At 42.8% G+C, this 19,793-nt stretch overlaps 1 protein-coding gene across 1 annotated transcript in view; it reads left to right on the top strand.

The window, feature by feature from the left end:
* LOC126981789 (uncharacterized) overlaps positions 1-19,793 on the top strand; it is a 68,676-nt gene that overhangs the window by 25,688 nt on the left and 23,195 nt on the right. Inside the window, exon 2 of the mRNA XM_050833339.1 lies at positions 3,794-3,970. Within this exon, the coding sequence (XP_050689296.1) occupies positions 3,794-3,970 (177 nt within the window). The remainder of the gene's footprint in view (positions 1-3,793; positions 3,971-19,793) is intronic.

The following is a 19,793-nucleotide window of genomic DNA, read 5'->3' as shown; positions in this document are numbered from 1 at the left end:
AACTTATTAATATTACCCTTCATCCATTTATAAGCTTCAATCAAGTCTCCTCACACCCTTCGCCTTTCCAGAGAATGCAAGTTTAATTATTCAAGTCTTTCCTCATATGGCAAGTTTCTTAACCCACGAATCATCTATATAATCCTCTGTCATATAAGAAAAGTAAAGTTAAATTACATAAGAATCCAGAAATCCACCACCACCACCACCAACAACAACAACAACCTGACCCACAAAGACAACAGGTAGACAGGCGAAGCTCCAATAAAGCCAATATTAAACAGGTAAACTCCCCAAGATGTGCAATCAAGGTGAGATGAAGCCGCCCAAGCGACCCGGACCGAAGCCTGGCAAGTCAGGGAAGCAGAGGCGATAAACGGGGCAACATTCACCTCGGTCGGGAAGGGTGACTCAGATATTTCAGGGGCAGAGGGAGAAGAGGGAGAGGGGAGAGAGGAGGCAAGGAGAAGGAAAGGGGTGGGAAGAGAAGGAAGAAAAATGGATGAGAAGAAAAGGAGTAGAAAAATAAAGAAAGACAATGGATGGGAGAGGAAAGGAGTGGAGGAATAAGAAAGGAAAGGGATGGGAAGGCAAGGAGAGAGAAAGGAGTGGAAAAGTAGGGAAAGAAAAGGAGAGGGGAAAAGAGGAGGCAGAAATAGGAAGGAAGGAGAGAAACAGATGATAAGAAAAGAAAATTAGAAAGGAAGGAAGAAATGAATGAATGAATGAGTGATTGAAGGAGGAAGGAAGGATGGAAGGAAGGAAGAAAGGACATAACCAAAGAAGGAAGAAGAGAAAAAAGGAGGAAAGGAAAAAGAAGAAAGAAAGAAGAGAAACAGGTAGTTAGAGAAGAAAATTAGTAGGAAAGGAAGGAAGGAAGAAAGACAGGAAAGAAGAAAGAAAAGAAAGAAAGAAATAAAACGAAGGGAGAAAGGAGAGAAAAAAGTGAAGAAAGGATTATTAAAGAAGTAACAGTGGAAAAAGGGAAGAAGATTGAGAAGAGAAGAGAAGGAAGGAAAGAAAGAAGGAAGACAGGAAAGAAGAAAGAAAGAAAACGAAAGAAGAAAGTAGAAAAAAAAGGTGAAGAAAGGAATATTAGAGAAGTAACAATGGAAACAGGGAAGGAGATAAAGAAGAGAAGAGAAGAGAAGGAAGGAAGGAAGGAAGGAGGTGGAGAGAGGTCGAAGAAGGAAGGGTAAGAGGTTGAAGGGTTGATAAATAGCTCAATTATTTTTGCACACACACACACACACACACACACACACACACACACATACACACACACACACATAACTTTAATTAAATTGGAGTCGAAGATTAAACCGGAACAAACCAATAAGTGTAATTCAAGAGAGAGAGAGAGAGAGAGAGAGAGAGAGAGAGAGAGAGAGAGAGAGAGGTCTGTATCATTGTTTGGCGATTATTTCAGCTACGGTGGTCTCTCTCTCTCTCTCTCTCTCTCCAGATTTCTGTTCCTCTGTCATATTTTCTTTCCGTTCTGGTTGTCTCTAATTTTATTCTCTCTCTCTCTCTCTGTTTTCTTTCATTCACTATTCTTTTTCTTTACTTCAGTCTACATCTTTATTTTCCTTCTTTCTTTCTTTCTTTCTTTCTTGCCTTCTCTTTTCTTCTTTCCTTCCTTCCTTCCTTCCTTCCTCTTTTCTTTCTTTCTCTTTCTTTGTTTCTTTCTCTTTTCTTCTTTACTTCCTTCCTTCCTTCCTCTTTTGTTTCTTTCTCTTTCTTTCTCTTTCCTTCATTTATTAATTCTACCTTCTTATAATCAATCCATCTATCTATCTTTCCATCTCTTTCTTCCATTCTTTCTCTCTGCGTCTGATTCTTCAACTATTCTTTAATTGCTTATGTTCTTCCCATTATTTTTTCCTTCTTTCTCTCCCACACCCTGCACTTTCTCCCTCCCTCCCTCCACCTTTTTCCTCCCTCCCTCCTTCCTCCTCCTTCCTCTCCCTTCCTCTCTCTCTCACTCCTTCCAAGGGCGTAATTTCACGGAATATGCTTACCACACACACACACACACACACACACACACACACACACACACACACACACACACACACATAAATCGGTCACAATGTTTCGTTCTTTCATTAATTTATAGTTTTTTATGTTATCGAAAATCATTAACGCCGGAACATTATTATTATTATTATTATTATTATTATTATTATTATTATTATTATTATTATTATTATTATTATTATTATTATTATTATTATTATTATTATTATTATTATTTGGGAGAATTATTCATCTTCGTCACAAACATTTATTTTCTCTTTCTCTTTATGGTGTTGGCCTAGACCGCTTATCTCTCTCTCTCTCTCTCTCTCTCTCTCTCTCTCTCTCTCTCTCTCTCTCTATCTCTATATTTCTATCTATCTATCTATCAACCTGTCTATCTATCTATCTTCCTATCTATGCACCTATTTATCTATCTATCTATCTATCTCTGGTGGTTATCATTATGAGAGGAAAAGGAAAACCTGACAGAGAAAAAAAATGGTGGATACATAAAAAAAAATCTTCAAGTTCATTATTTTAAGACCAAACAGACAGGCCCCGACCGAGCCTTTCACCCGCAAAGGTCAGCCAAGGCGGCGGGTGAACTTATAAGAACCCGAACCCGATGGACAAACAGGTTCACATTTCAGGAGGGTTTAAGTTCGGGAGATTTTTTTTTTCATCAAGAGTTGTTTGGGTTGTTGTTTATCTCCTCGGTTTAGGCTTCAATTTTGCTGTTTTTCCCGATTATTTTCACCCATATTGTTGTTTTCGGCTCAGGCTGTTAATTCGCTGTCTGTTTTATGCATTTCAGAAAGGGGCAAGTTTTCTTTTGGTTCATCATTTTTTTGTTTCTCTTCCATTTTGGCTCCAAGGTCACTGATTTCCATGTTTATTTATTTATTTACTTATTTTTGTTACTCTGTTCAAGCAATGGATTTTCTTTCTTTTCGCCATTTCATGTTTTATGGAGGCGGAAATCTTAAGTTGTTCCATTAATCTTATCGTTCTTCGGGTGAAGCTGAAAATACTGTTTCGCACGTATGAAGAAGGTGAAGGTCTTGATTTTGACCTTATCAGTCTTTACCTATGTTTCTACCACCCCTTATCGTCCCTCCGTATCCTTTATCCCCTATGTCCAAACCCTGGCCGTCTACTCTATACCCAATCTCTTGATCTTCCCTTCCTTCTCCGCATTTCATGAAGGTAGAAGTCTTGTTTTTATATTTTACCCGTATTTCGGACTATTTATGTAACCCTTTATTGTCCCTCTTTATCCTCTTTCCCCTGTCTACTAACCCTGGCCGTCGACTCTATCCTTTCCCTCTCTCTATACCCCCTGACCTTCTTTCCTTATCCTTACCACCCTCCAACATTCACTCTTTGGCTCCTTCCCCTATATGCCCTTGGTCGAATCCTGGCTATCTACTCCCCCTGACCTTCCCCTCCTTATCCTTCCCACCCTCCACAATTCCCTCTTTATTTCTTTCCCTTATATGCCCTTCCTCGTATCCCTTTACAAGCCCTAGCCATCTACTCCCCCTGACCTTCCCCTACTTATCCTTTCCATCCTCCACCATTCCCTCTATTTCTTTCCCCTATATGACCTCCCTCGCATCCCTTTCCAAACCCTGGCCATCTATACTTCCCCTGACCTTCCCCTCTTTATCCCTCGCTTTCCTTTCTCAACCCCTCCCCTCACCCAACCCACTGTCCCCTCTCTATCCTCTTTCCTTCCCTGCCGCCCCTGACTGTCTCGATTTGTCCCCAGGCGGCACCGTTGTCCCCACTCGCAGCCCACCGCGCGTCGCTGGCACCACACAGCCCTGGTGGACGAAGCGGCCCCCATGGAGTACACGACGGAGCAGAGCGCGGCCTACAGGTCCTACTCGTCCTCCCAGCACCGCACCGCCCTCAAGATGGAGAAGAAGTACCTCGAATCCACCTTGTGAGTAGAGCTTGAACCTGAACTTGTGTGGGGGAGGGACTTGAAGTATTAGAACTTGAACTTGAACGTTTTTGTTTTTTTTACAGCAAAGGAGACAGTTCAAGGGCGTAAAGAAAAATATTAAAAAAAAGCCCGCTACTTACTGCTCCTGAATAGAGGTCAAAGGAGTGGCCAAAAAGAGAGGTCAATTTCAGAAGGAGAGGTGATTGTGGGTGGAGGGAGTCAAATGAATAGATCTTGAACTTGATCTTGTTGGAGGAGGAGGGAATTCAGTGAGTAGAGCTTAAACCGGAATTTCAGAAGGGAGGGAGTTAAATGAATAGAACTTGAACTTGAACTTGTTAGGGAAGAGAGGAAGTTGAATGAGTAGAGCTTGAACTTGAACTTGTGAGGAGAGTTGAATGAGTAGAGCTTGAACTTGAACTTGTGGGGGACAGTGAGTTAAAAGGGAGTGTGTAGCTTTTATTCCACAGTTATCGTTTATCTATTTCTCACTGTTGGTTTTGGAGGAGAGTTAAAAGCAGCGTCCCTCAGCATCCCTCACCACTGAAGATACACACCAAAGCTCCCCTCCAGAATTATGGGGCAAAGTGTCTTATCTCGAACATTTCTTGGTCACCCTCGCCATTAAGTAAATATGAAGAAGGAGGAGGAGGAGGAGGAGGAAGATAGGAGGTTAAGGAGGAGAAAGAGCGGGGTAAAGAAGGAGGAGGAGGAGGAGAAGGACCATGGAAAGGAGGAGGAGGTGGAGGAGGAGTAGAAAGAGAAGGGAAAGCAGGCGAAGGAGGATGAGAATGAGGGAGAGAATCAGAAGAAGGAGAAGGAGGAGGAGGAGAAGGAAAAGAAAAAGGAGGGTGAAGAGGAAGGAGAAGGAGTAGTGTGAGGTAGAAGAGAAAGAGGAGAAGGAGAAGAAGGCGAACAAGATAGTGGAAAACGAAGGAAAGGAAGAGAAAGAGGAGGAGGTGGAGGAAGAAAAGTAGAACGAATAGGAGGAGGGCGAGGAGGGGAAAAGGGAGAAGAAAACGAGCAGAAGAGAAAACACAAGGACAAAGGAGACAGGAATAACAGATGAGCAAAAAGAGAAAAAGGAGGAGGAGGAGGAAAAAAGAATAAGGAAAGAGGAATTAGAGAAAGGAAAACACGATCAAGGAAGAGAAGCAAAGATGATAAAAAAAGAGGAAAATGATGATAAAGAAGACGAGATAAGAGACGAGGAGGAAAGAAATGCACAGAAGAGAAATAAAAAAAAACGGAAAAGAGGAGATAAAGAGGAAGATAAAGGAGGAAGATAAAGTAAGATGGAATTATTAAAAAGCAACAAAATACGAGAAGATAAGTGAGATAATAAAGATAAATGAGGAGAAAAAGGAGAGATAAGAAGAAGAAGAAGAGGAAGAAGAAGAAGAAAAATATAAGAAGAGAACAAAAGACGAATAAAGAAATAGAATAAAAAAGGAAAAAGAAAAATCGGTTGAAATAACTGAAGAAAAAAAGAAGAAAAGTGAAAAAAAAATGCAAAGGAAATAAAATAAAATAAACAAGTAGAAAAAAAAACGAAGTAAAAAAAGAAGAAAAATCAATAAAAGGAGAGAAAAAAAAACTGACTAGATTGAATAACTGAATATCGATAGACAGAGAGAGAGAGAGAGAGAGAGAGAGAGAGAGAGAGAGAGAGAGAGAGAGAGAGAGAGAGAGAGAGAGAGAGAGAGAGAGAGAGAGAGAGAGAGAGAGAGAGAGGAATGCACAGGAAGAGATGACAAAAAAAAAATACCACTGTCACCCTTCTGTCGCAACTCTACCTGTCGTTACCTGGCCGTTACCTGAGCAATTACCTGGGGGACGATAATTGACCTTGTGGGAGGTACATACGCTTGCATTCACCTGCCGGGATAACCGTGAGAAAGGTAGATAGATAGATTGGTAGATTGAGTGATAGATAGATTGATAGAAAGGAAGACAGATAGATAGATAGATAGATAGATAGATAGATAGACAGACAGACAAATACATAGAGAAATTGAAAGATAGATACAAGGAAAGAAAGAAAGAAAGAAAGATAAAAGAGACAGATAGATAGATAGATAGACAAATAGATAGATAGATAGAGAGAGAGAGAGAGAGAGAGAGAGAGAGAGAGAGAGAGAGAGAGAGAGAGAGAGAGAGAGAGAGAGAGAGAGAGAGAGAGAGAGAGAGAGAGAGAGAGAGAGAGAGAGAGAGAGAGAGAGAGAGAGAGAGAGAGAGAGAGAGAGAGAGAGAGAGAGAGAGAGGAAGGGGACGGGAAAGAGAGGAGGAAGAAAGGAAAGATGTGGAGGAAAGGGATAATAAGGAAAGGAAGGGGAAATATAGGGCACGGAAGAAGGAAGAAAGAGGGAAGGTAAGGGGAAAAGGGAACAGGAAGGAGAGATGAAAAAAAGGAAGGAGGAAAGAGGGAAAGGAGGGAAAGGGAAGGAATAGGAAGGAGAGGGAGGAAAGGAAGGAGAAATAGAAAAGGAAGGAGAGAGAGAGAGAGAGAGAGAGAGAGAGAGAGAAATAGAGAAGGAGAGAGAGAGAGAGAGAGGAAGGAGAGAGAGAGAGAGGAAGGAGGAAAGAGGGAAAGGAGGGAAAGGGAAGGAATAGGAAGGAGAGGGAGGAAAGGAAGGAGAAATAGAAAAGGAAGGAGGAAAGAGGGAAAGGAGGGAAAGGGAAGGAACAGGAAGGAGAGGGAGGAAAGGAAGGAGGAAGGTGAGGGGAAAGGAAGGAGAGATAGAAAAAGGAAGGAGGAAAGAGGGAAGGGTGAGAAAGAGAAGGAATAGGAAAGAGAGAGAGGAAAGAAAAGAGAGAGGAGGGAAGGAGGAAGGTGAAGGGAAAGTAAGGATGAAAGAGGGAAAAGGTGGGGAAAGAGAAGGAATAAGAAGGAGAGAGGAGGAAAGAAAGGAGAGAGGAGGGAAGGAGGAAGGTGAGGGGAAAGGAAGGAGAAAAAAAGGATGGAGGAAAGAGGGAAAGGGTGAGAAAGAGAAGGAATAGGAAGGAGAAAGGAGGGAAGGAGGAAGGTGAAGGGAAAGTAAGGATGAAAGAGGGAAAAGGTGGGGAAAGAGAAGGAATAGGAAGGAGAGAGGGGAAAAGAAGGGGAGATTGAAGGGAAGGGAAAAGGTGAGAGAAAATGAAGGGGAGATAGGGCAGTAAGGGGAAAGGGAGGGGAGGGAAAGGGGAGACACTAATAACAGGTGTATCAATGCATAATTAGGGGGGAAAGGGGAGGAGGGGGGAGGGGAGAGGAGACGAGGGGAGGGGAGATGACAAGGGAGGGGAGAATGGGAAGCTAATGAGACTTAGACGACGCGATCTCATTCAACAAACCTGAAAAATAAAACACGCGTATTAAAAATCTTGTTATGTTTTATTTGACTTTCTTTTCGTCAATACGTATAAAATTTCTGCGTCCGTTTGTTCACGTGATGTAATGATGGATCGGGTATTGAAAACCGTTGAAATGCGAACGCTAATGTCACAACTCTTATGCTACTAATACTAATAAGATAACAACAACTACAACAACTAACGACAACAACAAGAACAAGACTAACAACAATAACATCAATATGGGTCTAGCGATAGTTTGACAAGGCTTCTCCACCATGGATGTGAAAAAACACTCAGAGAACCCGACTAATAACCTTTGTGGCCTTGGAAAATCTTCGTTGCGAGAACCGAGAGCGTTCGTATAGACAGTTGTGGGACTTCCATGGGTAGTTTTATGGGTCTAGCGATAGTTTGACAAGGCATCTGCACCATGGATGTGAAAAGAACACTCATGGGAACCCGACTCCCTTTGTGGCCTTGGAAAATCTTCGTTGTGAGAGCCCATAGCGTTCGTATAGACAGTTGTGGGTATTTCCATGGGTAGTTTTATGGGTCTAGCGATAGTTTGACAAGGCTTCTGCACCATGAATGTGAAAAAAACACTCAGAGAACCCAACTCGTCTCTTTTGTGGCCTAGGAAAATATTTATTGTAAGAACCGAGAGCGTCTGAAAATACTGGCTCAAGAAAGTAGCGTGACAAAGCGAGGGACAAAGGGACGCTGGGTTGAAACATTACCTATTTAGCGGCACGAGAAGGGAGCATAAAGGTGTGTGCGTACGGGAGGGAGCTGAACGATAGGGAGGTAAAGGGACTGGGACATGCGATTGAAAGGAAAAGAACTGTAGCGGGTTAGCGAATGGTGGAAAGCAGTGTGAAAAGAGAGAGAGAGAGAGAGAGAGAGAGAGAGAGAGAGAGAGAGAGAGAGAGAGAGAGAGAGAGAGAGAGAGAGAGAGAGAGAGAGAGAGAGAGAGAGAGAGAGAGAGAGAGAGAAGTATGTAGATAAAAAAAAATATCAGTTCAGTTATTAGTGGAAAACGGAATGAGGAAATAGGAAGATACAGAGATTAGCTAAGTCTGTGCTCATATGGTCCCGTGTGTGTGTGTGTGTGTGTGTGTGTGTGTGTGTGTGTGTGTGTGTGTGTGTGTGTGTGTCCCTGTCTGTCTGTGTGTGTACGTACCTGTGTGTCTGTATGTATGTCTGTCTTCGTCTCTGTGTGTGTGTCTAAGATTATGACTGAACGAGAGAGCATTGAACTGTATAGGGAGAGTCAGGCAGGCAGGCAGGGAGGAAGGGAGTGAGGGAAGGAAGAAGGGTAGGGAGGAAAGAGGGAGAGGGAAGGAAGGAAGGGTAGGGAGGAAAGGGAGGGAGGAAGGAAGGAAGGGTAGGGAGGAAAGGGAGGGAGGAAGGGAGGAAGGGTAGGTGGATGGGAGTGAGGGAAGGAAGGAAGGGTAGGGAGGAAGTGAGGGAAGAAAGAAGGGAGGGGAGGAAAGGAGAGTGTCAATCAGGCAGTGAGGCGGGCAGGGAGGAAGGGAGAGAGGGAAGGAAGAGTAGATAGGGAGAAAGAGAGGGAAGGAAGAGTAGATAGGGAGGAAGGGAGGGAAGGAAGAGTAGATAGGGAGAAAGAGAGGGAAGGAAGAGTAGATAGGGAGGAAGGGAGAGAGGGAAGGAAGAGTAGATAGGGAGAAAGAGAGGGAAGGAAGAGTAGATAGGGAGAAAGAGAGGGAAGGAAGAGTAGATAGGGAGGAAGGGAGAGAGGGAAGGAAGAGTAGATAGGGAGGAAGAGAGAGAAGGAAAAGTAGATAGGGAGGAAGGGAGAGAGGGAAGGAAGAGTAGATAGGGAGAAAGAGAGGGAAGGAAGAGTAGATGGGGAGAAAGAGAGGGCAGTAGCAACACGAGGGGACCCATTGATTGGCGAAGCAGTGCAGTGTGTTCCCAACCGCCCTCGCGACCACACCTCCGCACCTGCCCTCCCGCCCGTGCTGTGAGAGGGCCGACCCGTGACTGGCCCCATCACACACACCTGCACAGCGTGACTCACACCGCACACAGCACAAAGCGACTAGACACAGGGTAACACGTGCTGGTTATGGGGGAAAGAAGTTGCTGTGAAAAGTATAATTGCCTTGAACTGTCAAAAATAGGTAACGTCAAGGTGTGAATGATATTAATTAAAGATGAGTAGCATTGTAATATTCAGGTGTAGATTTTGTTGTTATAGTGTAGATCCGTAAGCACAAGTAACCTTAGTAATCTTATGGTGTAAATTGGTTAAGAAAATGATGTTATATAATTTTCTCTAACGATATTATTGATCAAGGAATTATGAATGTGATGCCGCCATTGTCGAACGTTATATAACATCATATGTATTATCAACGTTTTCTTTGTTGTATCCGAGACTAGACTTGAAGAACAGCATAACATCAAGCAATACAGCATAACATCAACCAATACAGCATAACATCAACCAATACAGCATAACATCAACCAATACAGCATAACATCAAGCAATACAGCATAACATCAACCAATACAGCATAACATCAACCAATACAGCATAACATCAACCAATACAGCATAACATCAACCAATACAGCATAACATCAACCAATACAGCATAACATCAACCAATACAGCATAACATCAACCAATACAGCATAACATCAACCAATACAGCATAACATCAACCAATACAGCATAACATCAACCAATACAGCATAACATCAACCAATACAGCATAACATCAACCAATACAGCATAACATCAACCAATACAGCATAACATCAACCAATACAGCATAACATCAACCAGTACAGCATAACATCAACCAATACAGCATAATATCAACCAATACAGCATAACATCAACCAACACAGCATAACATCAACCAAAACAGCATAACATCAACCAATACAGCATAATATCAACCAATACAGCATAACATCAACCAATACAGCATAACATCAACCAATACAGCATAACATCAACCTATCAATCAATTCTCATGACGTGGAGGATACTTCACGTGCCAAGGCCTTCTAATATTGATAGCCTGTGCATGAGGGTGAGGAGTTGGTGACGAGAAGGAGAAGAATGTGTGACGAAGAAGTATGTGTGAGGGAAAAAAGAGAAGCATGCCAGAAGGATGAAGAAGAGAGAAGTATGTATGAGGGTTGGTGACGAGGAACAGAAGTATGCCAGAGTGACGAAGGAGAAAAGTAGAGGGTTAGTGACGAGGAACAGAAGTATGTGTGAGAAGTGTAACGAGAAATATGTGTAACGAGAAAGTATGTGTGGGGAAAGAGAGAAGAATACCAGATGAGGATTTGTGTGAAGTGTGTGAAAAAGAGAAGATTAAGTATGCGTGAGAGTTAATGACGAAAAAGTATGTGAGTGACGAAGAGAAGTATGTGTAATGGTTGGTGACGAAGAAGTATGTAGTATGTTGAAGAGGTATACCAGTGACAAAGAAGAAAAACATAGGTCTGAAGAAGGGAAATATGAGTGTGTGGGTTGGAGGAGAAGAGAAGAATGCCATGAGGGGAACGAACTCTTAACACAGCCGTCAATGTCAGAGCTATTCATGAGGCGGCGGTAGCGATGTCCTGTCCAGTCTGGCGGGCCGTGAAATCGTTAAGTGCTGGCAAGGGTGTATGAGGGACGTGAGTTTTGCAAGGTCACCAATATTGCACAAGGGATTGGATTGGAAAAGGCAAGGTATCTTAATTTGGGGAAAAGTTTGAGAATATTCGTTTACCTAATGTTTGCAAGGTACCATTTTTTTTAACAACAAAGGAGACGGCTCAAGGGCAACAAAAAGAGTGGAGAAAAAAAAGCCCGCTACTCACCGCTCCCATAATAGATAAAAGTAAAGAGTGGCCAATATAGAGGTCAATTTCGGGTTCAGAGGTGTGTTGATAGTTAGGCAAAGTATCAATATTTGAGGTCAATATTCTCAGACGCTTCCACCTCTCACATCAGCTGTTTCCAAAGGTCAAAAAGGAGATTAATCGGGTTGTCATGAGTGTTTTTCCACGTTCATGGTATAGAGGAAGGGTCAAACTACCACCAGGGTCACAAAAGTACCTCTGGAAACGCCCAAAGCTCCTACGAAAGTCCTGTTAAATGTGTGTCAGCGGCGTAGCGTTTGAGAATATGGTTCATGTTTTCATATTCAAGGAAAGTTTGACTAAGATTATCCGTCTTCCTAAGGCGTTCATAGTATCCATATATAGGCTTTAATGAGTGTTTATCCACGTTCACGGTATAGAGGAAGGGTCACAAAAGTACCTCTGGAAACGCCCAAAGCTCCTACGAAAGTCCTGTCAAATGTGTGTCAGCGGCGTAGCGTTTGAGAATATGGTCCATGTTTTCATATTCAAGGAAAGTTCGACTAAGAATATTCGTCTTCATAAGGTGTTCATGGTATCCATATATAGGCAAAGTATTTATATTTGAGGGAAAGTTTGACTGTGAACCTTCGTCTTTCAAAGGAAGTTGGAGGAATGAGAAAAAGAAAGGAAAAAAGTAGTCAGTTTCAAGAGAGTAGTTTAAGGCGGCGAAAAAAAATATAGAACTTTGGAATTTTGAAAAGCCTTGATTGTCTGTGTTCTTTCTAAAGCGTTGCAGTTAAAAAAAATGGAGAAAAAAAATAGTTGAATGTAGTACTTAAAAGAGGGTTGCTTCAGGTGGAGAGAAAAAAAATGTAAACAGCAACACAAACAAGTAGCGTTGGAATTTGGAAGCCTTGACTGCTAATGTTAGTCTTTCTAAAGCGTTATAGTTAAAATGGAGAAAGAAACAACAGTGGAATGCAGTATTTAAAAGAGTCGCTTCAGGTGACGAGAAAGAAAAATATAAACAGCAACACAATCAGATAACCTTGGAACGTGGAAAAGCCTTGACTGACAATATTCTTACAAAAGCATTCGAGTTAAAAAAAGGAGAAAAAATATATAGTGGAATGCAGTATTTAAAGAGTGTTGCTGCAGGTGACGAGAAAAAAAATATGTACAGCAATAAAAACAACCAACTTAGGAATTTTAAAAAGCCTTGCCTGACAATATTCTTCTTACAAAAGCATTCAAGTTAAAAAAAAGGAGAAAAATATATAGTGGAATGCAGTACTTAAAGAGTGTTGCTGCAGGTGACGAGGAAAAAAATATAAACAGCAACACAAACAGGTAGCGTTGGAATTTGGAAAAGACTTGACTGCCAACATTCCACTTTCTAAAATGTTACAGTTAATAAAATGGAGGAAAGATATAGTGGAATGCAATACTTGAATAGGATTGCTTCAGGTGACGAGAAAAAAAAATATGTACAGCAACTAAAACAACCTACTTTGGAATTTTAAAAAGCCTTGCCTGACGATATTCTTCTTACAAAAGCATTCGAATTAAAAAAGGAGAAAAATATATAGTGGAATGCAGTATTTAAGGAGTGTTACTAGAGATGACGAAAAAAAATACGAAATGACCAGCAACACAATCAGCTAACGTTGGAATTTGGAAAAGACTTGACTGCCAATATTTCACTTTCCAAAACGTTGCAGTTAATAAAATGGAGGCAAGATATAGTGGAATGCAGTGCTTAAATAGGATTGCTTCAGATGGCGAGAAAAAAATTGTACAGCAACACAGGTAGATAACTTTGGAATTTGAAAAAGACTTGAGTGCCAATGACCTTCTCCTTCCGAAAGCGTTACAGTTAAAAATAAGTGGAGGAAAAAGTAGTAGAATGCAGTACTTTACGAAGGTTTCTTCAGATGACAAGAAAAACAAGAAAGTACAGCAACACAATTAATAACACTGGAATTTGAAAAAGACGACTGACAATATTCTCTCTCAGAAGCTCTCAAAAGTTAATGAAAAGAGAAAAAAGGAAGAATAGAGTTTTGTTTAGAAAGATGCTTCATTAAAGATCAACAAAAATTAAAAGCTATACCATCACTGACAGGCGATTATTATTATTTTTTTACAGCAAAGGAAGCAGCTCAAAGGAAAAGAATAAGAGAAAAAATCCCGCTAATCACTGCCCCCATAAATACAAAGAATTTAGAAGAGTAACCAAAAGAGAGCTCAGTGTCGTGTGGAGGGGCCTGTCGATACTTAAAGATAATACGGTACATGTAAAATAAAATGAAATAAATAAAAGCTTACGTAGAATGAAATAAAATAAATAAAAGCTCACATCACGAGTCAGAATCAATAGCCATCAACCACAAGCGCATAACAAAACCAGTAGATTTCTTTGTTTCCTTTTGTTTCGTAATCGCCTGAATCGATCGTGTCCAAGAATCGACGGTCAAGGCTGTGAAATTCTACACTCTTGAATACTGACAACGCTTCTGACCTTTCTTTTCTACTGACCTTCCATTTTATTTTCTGACCTTCTATTTTCTCTATCGTCACCTTTCTTTGTGTCTTTCTTCACTGCCTCCTTCTTCTTCCTTTCCCTCATCTTCCATCTCCTCTTTTTTTTCCACCTCCTTCTCCGGTTTTTCTCCTCCACCTTGTTTGTCATTTTCATCACATCTTTCCCTCCTCCTCCTCCTCCTCCTCCTCCAAGTCCTCTTCTTCCATCTCCTTCTCCTTTTCCTCCACCTTTCCCCTCTTTCAATACCACGTCCTTTCCTTCTCTTCCTCTTCCTCCTCCTAAACTTTATCCTATTTCTGCTTTTCTTTCTTCTCTACCTCCTCTTCTTCCACTTCCTTCTTCTCTTCTTCCTCCACCTTACCCCTCTTTCAACATGTCCTTCCCTCCTTCTTCTAAACTTCAGTCTTCCTCTTCTGTTTCTCCTACTCCTCCTCCTCTTCCTTCTCATTCTCCACATTCTCCTCGTCCACCTCCTCTTCCTCCATTTTGCTCCTTTTTCAATATGTCCTTCCCTCCTTCTTCTAAACTTCAATCTTCCTCTTCTTCTGTTTCTCCTCCTCCTCCTCTTCTTTTTTCACCTCCTCCTCTTTATTCTTCCCCCTTGTTTGTCTCTCTTTACCATATCCTTAACTCATCTTACTCCTCTTCATTCTACTTCTGCTTCTATTCCACCTCCTACTCCTCCTCCTCCTCTTCTTTCACATTCTCCACATTCTCCTCGTCCACCTCCTCTTCCTTAACTCCTCTTCCTTCTCTTCATTCCACTTCTGCTTCTATTCCACCTCCTACTCCTCCTCCTCCTCTTCTTTCACATTCTCCACATTCTCCTCGTCCACCTCCTCTTCCTTCTCTTCATTCCACTTCTGCTTCTATTCCACCTCCTCCTCCTCCTCCTCTTCTTTCACATTCTCCACATTCTCCTCGTCCACCTCCTCTTCCTTCTCTTCATTCCACTTCTGCTTCTATTCCACCTCCTACTCCTCCTCCTCCTCTTCTTTCACATTCTCCACATTCTCCTCGTCCACCTCCTCTCCCTTAACTCCTCTTCATTCTACTTCTATTCCACCTCCTACTCCTCCTCCTCTTCCTTCTCATTCTCCACATTCTCCTCGTCCACCTCCTCCTCCTCACTCTTCCGCGTCCTTCTCGCGTCCACCACCTGTTCCAGTTTCCTAAAATCTCCACACACTAGCATCCTTTCCTTACCTCATGTTTTTCCAGTCTCCCGACCCTCTCAAATTTCTGTCTCGCGTCCGTGCCAATATCTTTCCTCTGTTCCCTTTCAACGACACGCCCGCACGTTCCAGCACACAGTAACACACACCAGCACACACCAGCAAGCCTCGGACACGAATATCCCGCCTCCAGAGCCGAGTAATTGTGGGAAACGTGACAGACTTAGAGGGTAAGCGAGCCTCTCTGACCCCCAGGCGGCCTCAGCGTGACTCCAGATGCGTCCATTGGGTTAGTGTGTGTGTGTGTGTGTGTGTGTGTGTGTGTGTGTGTGTGTGTGTGTGTGATAATAGTTATAAAGAAAAACAATATGTTCTCTTTTTATTTAGATACAAGTTAGACTTAGAAAAACATATAGACGACACATAAATGATGCCTTTCTGATGTTAATACTATTTCTAATCTAATCTAACCTCTCTCTCTCTCTCTCTCTCTCTCTCTCTCTCTCTCTCTCTCTCTCTCTCTCTCTCTCTCTCTATCTCTCTATCTATCTGTGTGTGTGTGTGTGTGTGTGTGTGTGTGTGTGTGTGTGTGTGTGTGTGTGTGTGTGTCAGCCAACCTAATCAAACAAGACTTAATTTATCGACCATTCAACTACAAATAAAATGATAATCAGATCTAACCCATAATTTAGTGTACGTTCATTTCTTTGCTCATTAACTTTTTTTATGGTATTATTATCTCATCCAAAGTTCATTAACGTAACAAAGACAAATGTAGCACAAGGCCTATCGATGAAAACACTGTTATTATGTATGATTCTCTCTCTCTCTCTCTCTCTCTCTCTCTCTCTCTCTCTCTCTCTCTCTCTCTCTCTCCTCTACTCTACCATGCAGTGACATTTACTAGAGAAGAGTTTGTAGGTCACTTCTCACACTACTAGGCCTTCTTACCTCCAGAGAGAGAGAGAGAGAGAGAGAGAGAGAGAGAGAGAGAGAGAGAGAGAGAGAGAGAGAGAGCACACATCATCATCTTCGTATTAACCGACTGAAGTGAGCATACAACGGGAGAGCACACACACACACACACACACACACACACACACACACACACACACACACACACATGCAGGCGTCAATAATATATAACACGAAACCTGAGTGTTAAATGAAGGTGACGTGTGTGTGTGTGTGTGTGTGTGTGTGTGTGGTTATATTTTGTAGGTTTCTTCATGCTATCCAATAAATCCGCATTCTCTCTCTCTCTCTCTCTCTCTCTCTCTCTCTCTCTCTCTCTCACACTCACACTCACACACACACTATTGATTACAGAATAGTTCACTCTCAATACCCAATACGTATTTCCGTTAGCCGTGACAGGGAGCCCACAACACCCTCCCCCGCCCCCCTCACCCCAACCCCCTCTCGTTCACCCTCCGCCCCCCCCCCCTTTTAACACCTGTGGGGAGGGAGGGAGGGAGGGACAGGTGAGGTGTTGAGAGGCGAGGAATCCTGAAAAAGTAATAGTAGTAATAGTAGTAGTAGTAGTAGTAGTAGTAGTAGTAGTAGTAATAGTCGTAGTATCAGTAGTAACATTAACAACTACTCCTATGCTAACAATGGTAACAGCTACACTAACAACCCAATGAAGCGGCATAACTGAAGAACGATCGTAGTAGTAGTAGTGGTAGTAGTAGTAGTAGTAGTAGTAGTAGTAGTAGTAGTAGTAGAGTTTGTTGTTATTGCTATTGTATTTGTCGTAGCAGTCAATCGATGTAAGAGAGACTTCAAACAGTAAAGAAACTAATACAGGTCACTATCAATGGATCATAAAAACATATACTAGTGATTGAGATTCCTGGAAAGTCACTTATATAAGACATCTCCCATAGCTGACCTTTCTTGCATTCCTTCCTCCTGTGTGTGTGTGTGTGTGTGTGTGTGTGAGAGAGAGAGAGAGAGAGAGAGAGAGAGAGAGAGAGAGAGAGAGAGAGAGAGAGAGAGAGAGAGAGAGAGAGAGAGAGAGAGAGAGAGAGAGAGAGAAGAACAAACAAAGGAGGGGAGAACACGATTTTAAGGAGGAACGGAGGCCAGAGGAGGGGGGTGGGGGGGAGGAGGAGGGGGAGGGGGATGGGGGGGGAGGGCAGGAGAGACGGACAAACAGACATACAGACAGACAGACGAGAGAACGGAAAGACAGACAGACAGAAGCAGGAGGAAGAAAATAAAAAACAGTGGAAGTACCAGAGACTGATAGCTAGACAGACAGACAGATCGATAGATAGTGAGAGAAAGAGAGTGAAGAGCTTAGGAAAGGCCTGTAACTTAAACAAACATGAGGAACACAAAATATGCTCATCGACCGCCTTTCATAAGTCGATCAGGTGAACAGTAAGTCGCGAGGACCTGACCGTTCTTCCTGGTGCAGCTCAGCAATGGGTAAAGGTAATGGGCTGAGGTAATGGGGTAATGGGGTAATAGGGGGAGGGGTTGTCCTTATATATGGAGGCAATAAAACCGCTAATGAATCGCAGAAGTAATTGGAGTTTGAAGTGGTTATTGTATAGAGTAGCGACGGGAGTATAGTAGCAGTTGTTGTGGTTGCTGTTAAAGTTGTAGTAGTAGTAGTAGTAGTAGTAGTAGTAGTAGTTGCAGTGAAAACAACAGTAATAGCTAAATCAACAACAGCAATATACTACTACTACTACTACTACTACTACTACTACTATAACATCAACAACAATAACAACAAAAACAGCACCAGTAACGGAAACAATGGCAGTAACAAAGTAAAAATAGAAATAGAAGCAGTGTTGACGCATTACTTGTTATAGCAGCAAAAAACACCAACAACCATGACAACAACAACAGCACCACCGGCACCAGCGACAGTAACAAAGTGCCATAAAGTAGCGGCAGCGGCGGCGCACAGGTCACGCCGCGCCCATCGATCCCGCCAAGTGTTGTGTCGGGGGAGTGCTGCTTCGAGGCCTCACGCGCCGCTCGTTAGTACCCTCCGCGGACCAGGCAACTTGAAGGTCCCATTACCAGTTTCCCAAGGCCATAGAAAAGAGGCGCTCGTTCATACCCTCGCGGACCAGTCAACTTGAAGGTCCATATAATTAAACGTTCCTGGCTCCCATTTCCACTGTTTCCCAAGGCCACAGAGAGGAGACGCTCGTTCATACCCTCGCGGACCAGGCAACTTGAAGGTCCCATTACCACTGTTTCCCAAGGCCACAGAGAAGAGACACTCGTTCATACCCTCGCGGACCAGGTAACTTGAAGGTCCCATTACCACTGTTTCCCAAGGCCACAGAGAGGAGACGCTCGTTCATACCCTCGCGGACCAGGCAACTTGAAGCTCCATATTCTTAACCCGTCCGCTGCGATTGGCATGGATTTCGCCTTCACTGGCAGCCTGGTAATATACACTCCCAGGTCTTTCTCTGTCTCTGTGGTGGATAGTGGAGTGTTTCCCATGTGGTATTGGTATGCTGGATATCCCCTCCCAAGGTGCACCACTTTTTGTTCCACTCCTGTAGCATGGTGAGGTCTTCTTGTAGGAAATCCGCAGTCAAGGGGTTAAACGTTCCTGGCTCCTATTACGACTATTTTCAAGGCCACAGAGGAGAGACAACTTGAAGGTCCATATTCTTAAACGTTCCAGGGTCCCATGACGACCATTTTCCAAGGCCACAGAGAAGTAGCCTCACGCGCCGTTGTTTAGTACCAAGGGCCCGATAACTTTATAAAGGGGCTATTACACTGGGCAAATTTTCCGTGGATCTTCAGTGAAACCACGATTTCCGCTGGCGTGGTTCTCATTTGTTTCTTGTTATTGCTGCTGCTGATGATGGTGAGTAATACCGTCTTCCTTTGGTGAAATCTACCGTAGCTTTGGAAGATCGTGGACACGTCAGAAAACCACGGAAATATGAGAACCACGCCAGCGGAAATCGTGGTTTCACTGAAGATCCACGGAAAATTTGCCCAGTGTAATAGCCCCTTAAGAACTCAAAGGAGCGCAACAGTTCTCCTCACGTCGGCAAAAGGCGTATCCCTGACCTCCATCCCGTCTCCCGTAAGTCCGCGGCAGCCTATAGGATATTTTGCTGACCTTGGCTAACATCATTTCTCATCGTGGTCTTTAGTTAGCTTACCTGTGGCGTCCCTGACCTCTCTCACGCCACACCTGTTGTACTGCGCTAGCTCTGGGTCCATATTCTCATTTCGGGAGGGTTTACACACGCACATATGATAAGGCATTCGTAGAGGTTGTAAATAATTCCATGGGTAGTTTATGAGCCTAGTCTGACGAGGCTTTTACACCATGAACGTGAAAAGCACTCATTGAGAACCCGACTAATTTCCTTTGAATACACACGCACATTTAATAAGGCATTCGTAGAGGTTGTTGTATATATTTCCTTGGGTAGTTTATGAGCCCAGTGATAGTCTGACAAGGCTTCTACACCATGAACGTGAAAAGCAGTCTTGAGAACCCGACTAATCTCCTTTGTGGCCTTTGGAAATAGTTATTGTAAGAGTCGGAAGCGTCTTGAGAGTACCCACCTTAGTTGTCTTCCGTCTCTTGTTATATGTAAGTTGCCCCTGACGGTCTGGCCTTCCCATGTCCGTATTACTTAAACTCACGATAAGTAACATCTTCGACCCTCTCTATTAAGTCTTTGTGTGATATCTTTATGAGCGAATGTGCGTGATGTCCTTCCTCGTGACCCTGTACAAGCAACACCTTCGATTCTCTCTGATTAGTTTGTGTGTGATGTTTTGATCTGCGTAAACTCCTTCCACATGACTCTCAGTAAACCTTCGACCTTCTCTAATAAGTTTGTGTGTGATGTCTGAAGTGACGTCCTTCTACATAAAACTTTCCTTCACTTGTCCTCACCATCACCTCTTCCTCCACA

This window comes from Eriocheir sinensis, chromosome 49 (assembly GCF_024679095.1).
Source record: "Eriocheir sinensis breed Jianghai 21 chromosome 49, ASM2467909v1, whole genome shotgun sequence".
NCBI classification, from domain to species: Eukaryota; Metazoa; Arthropoda; class Malacostraca; order Decapoda; family Varunidae; genus Eriocheir; species Eriocheir sinensis.
Note: the sequence above shows the minus strand (reverse complement) of the source record. Positions and strands in the feature narration are given on the sequence as shown.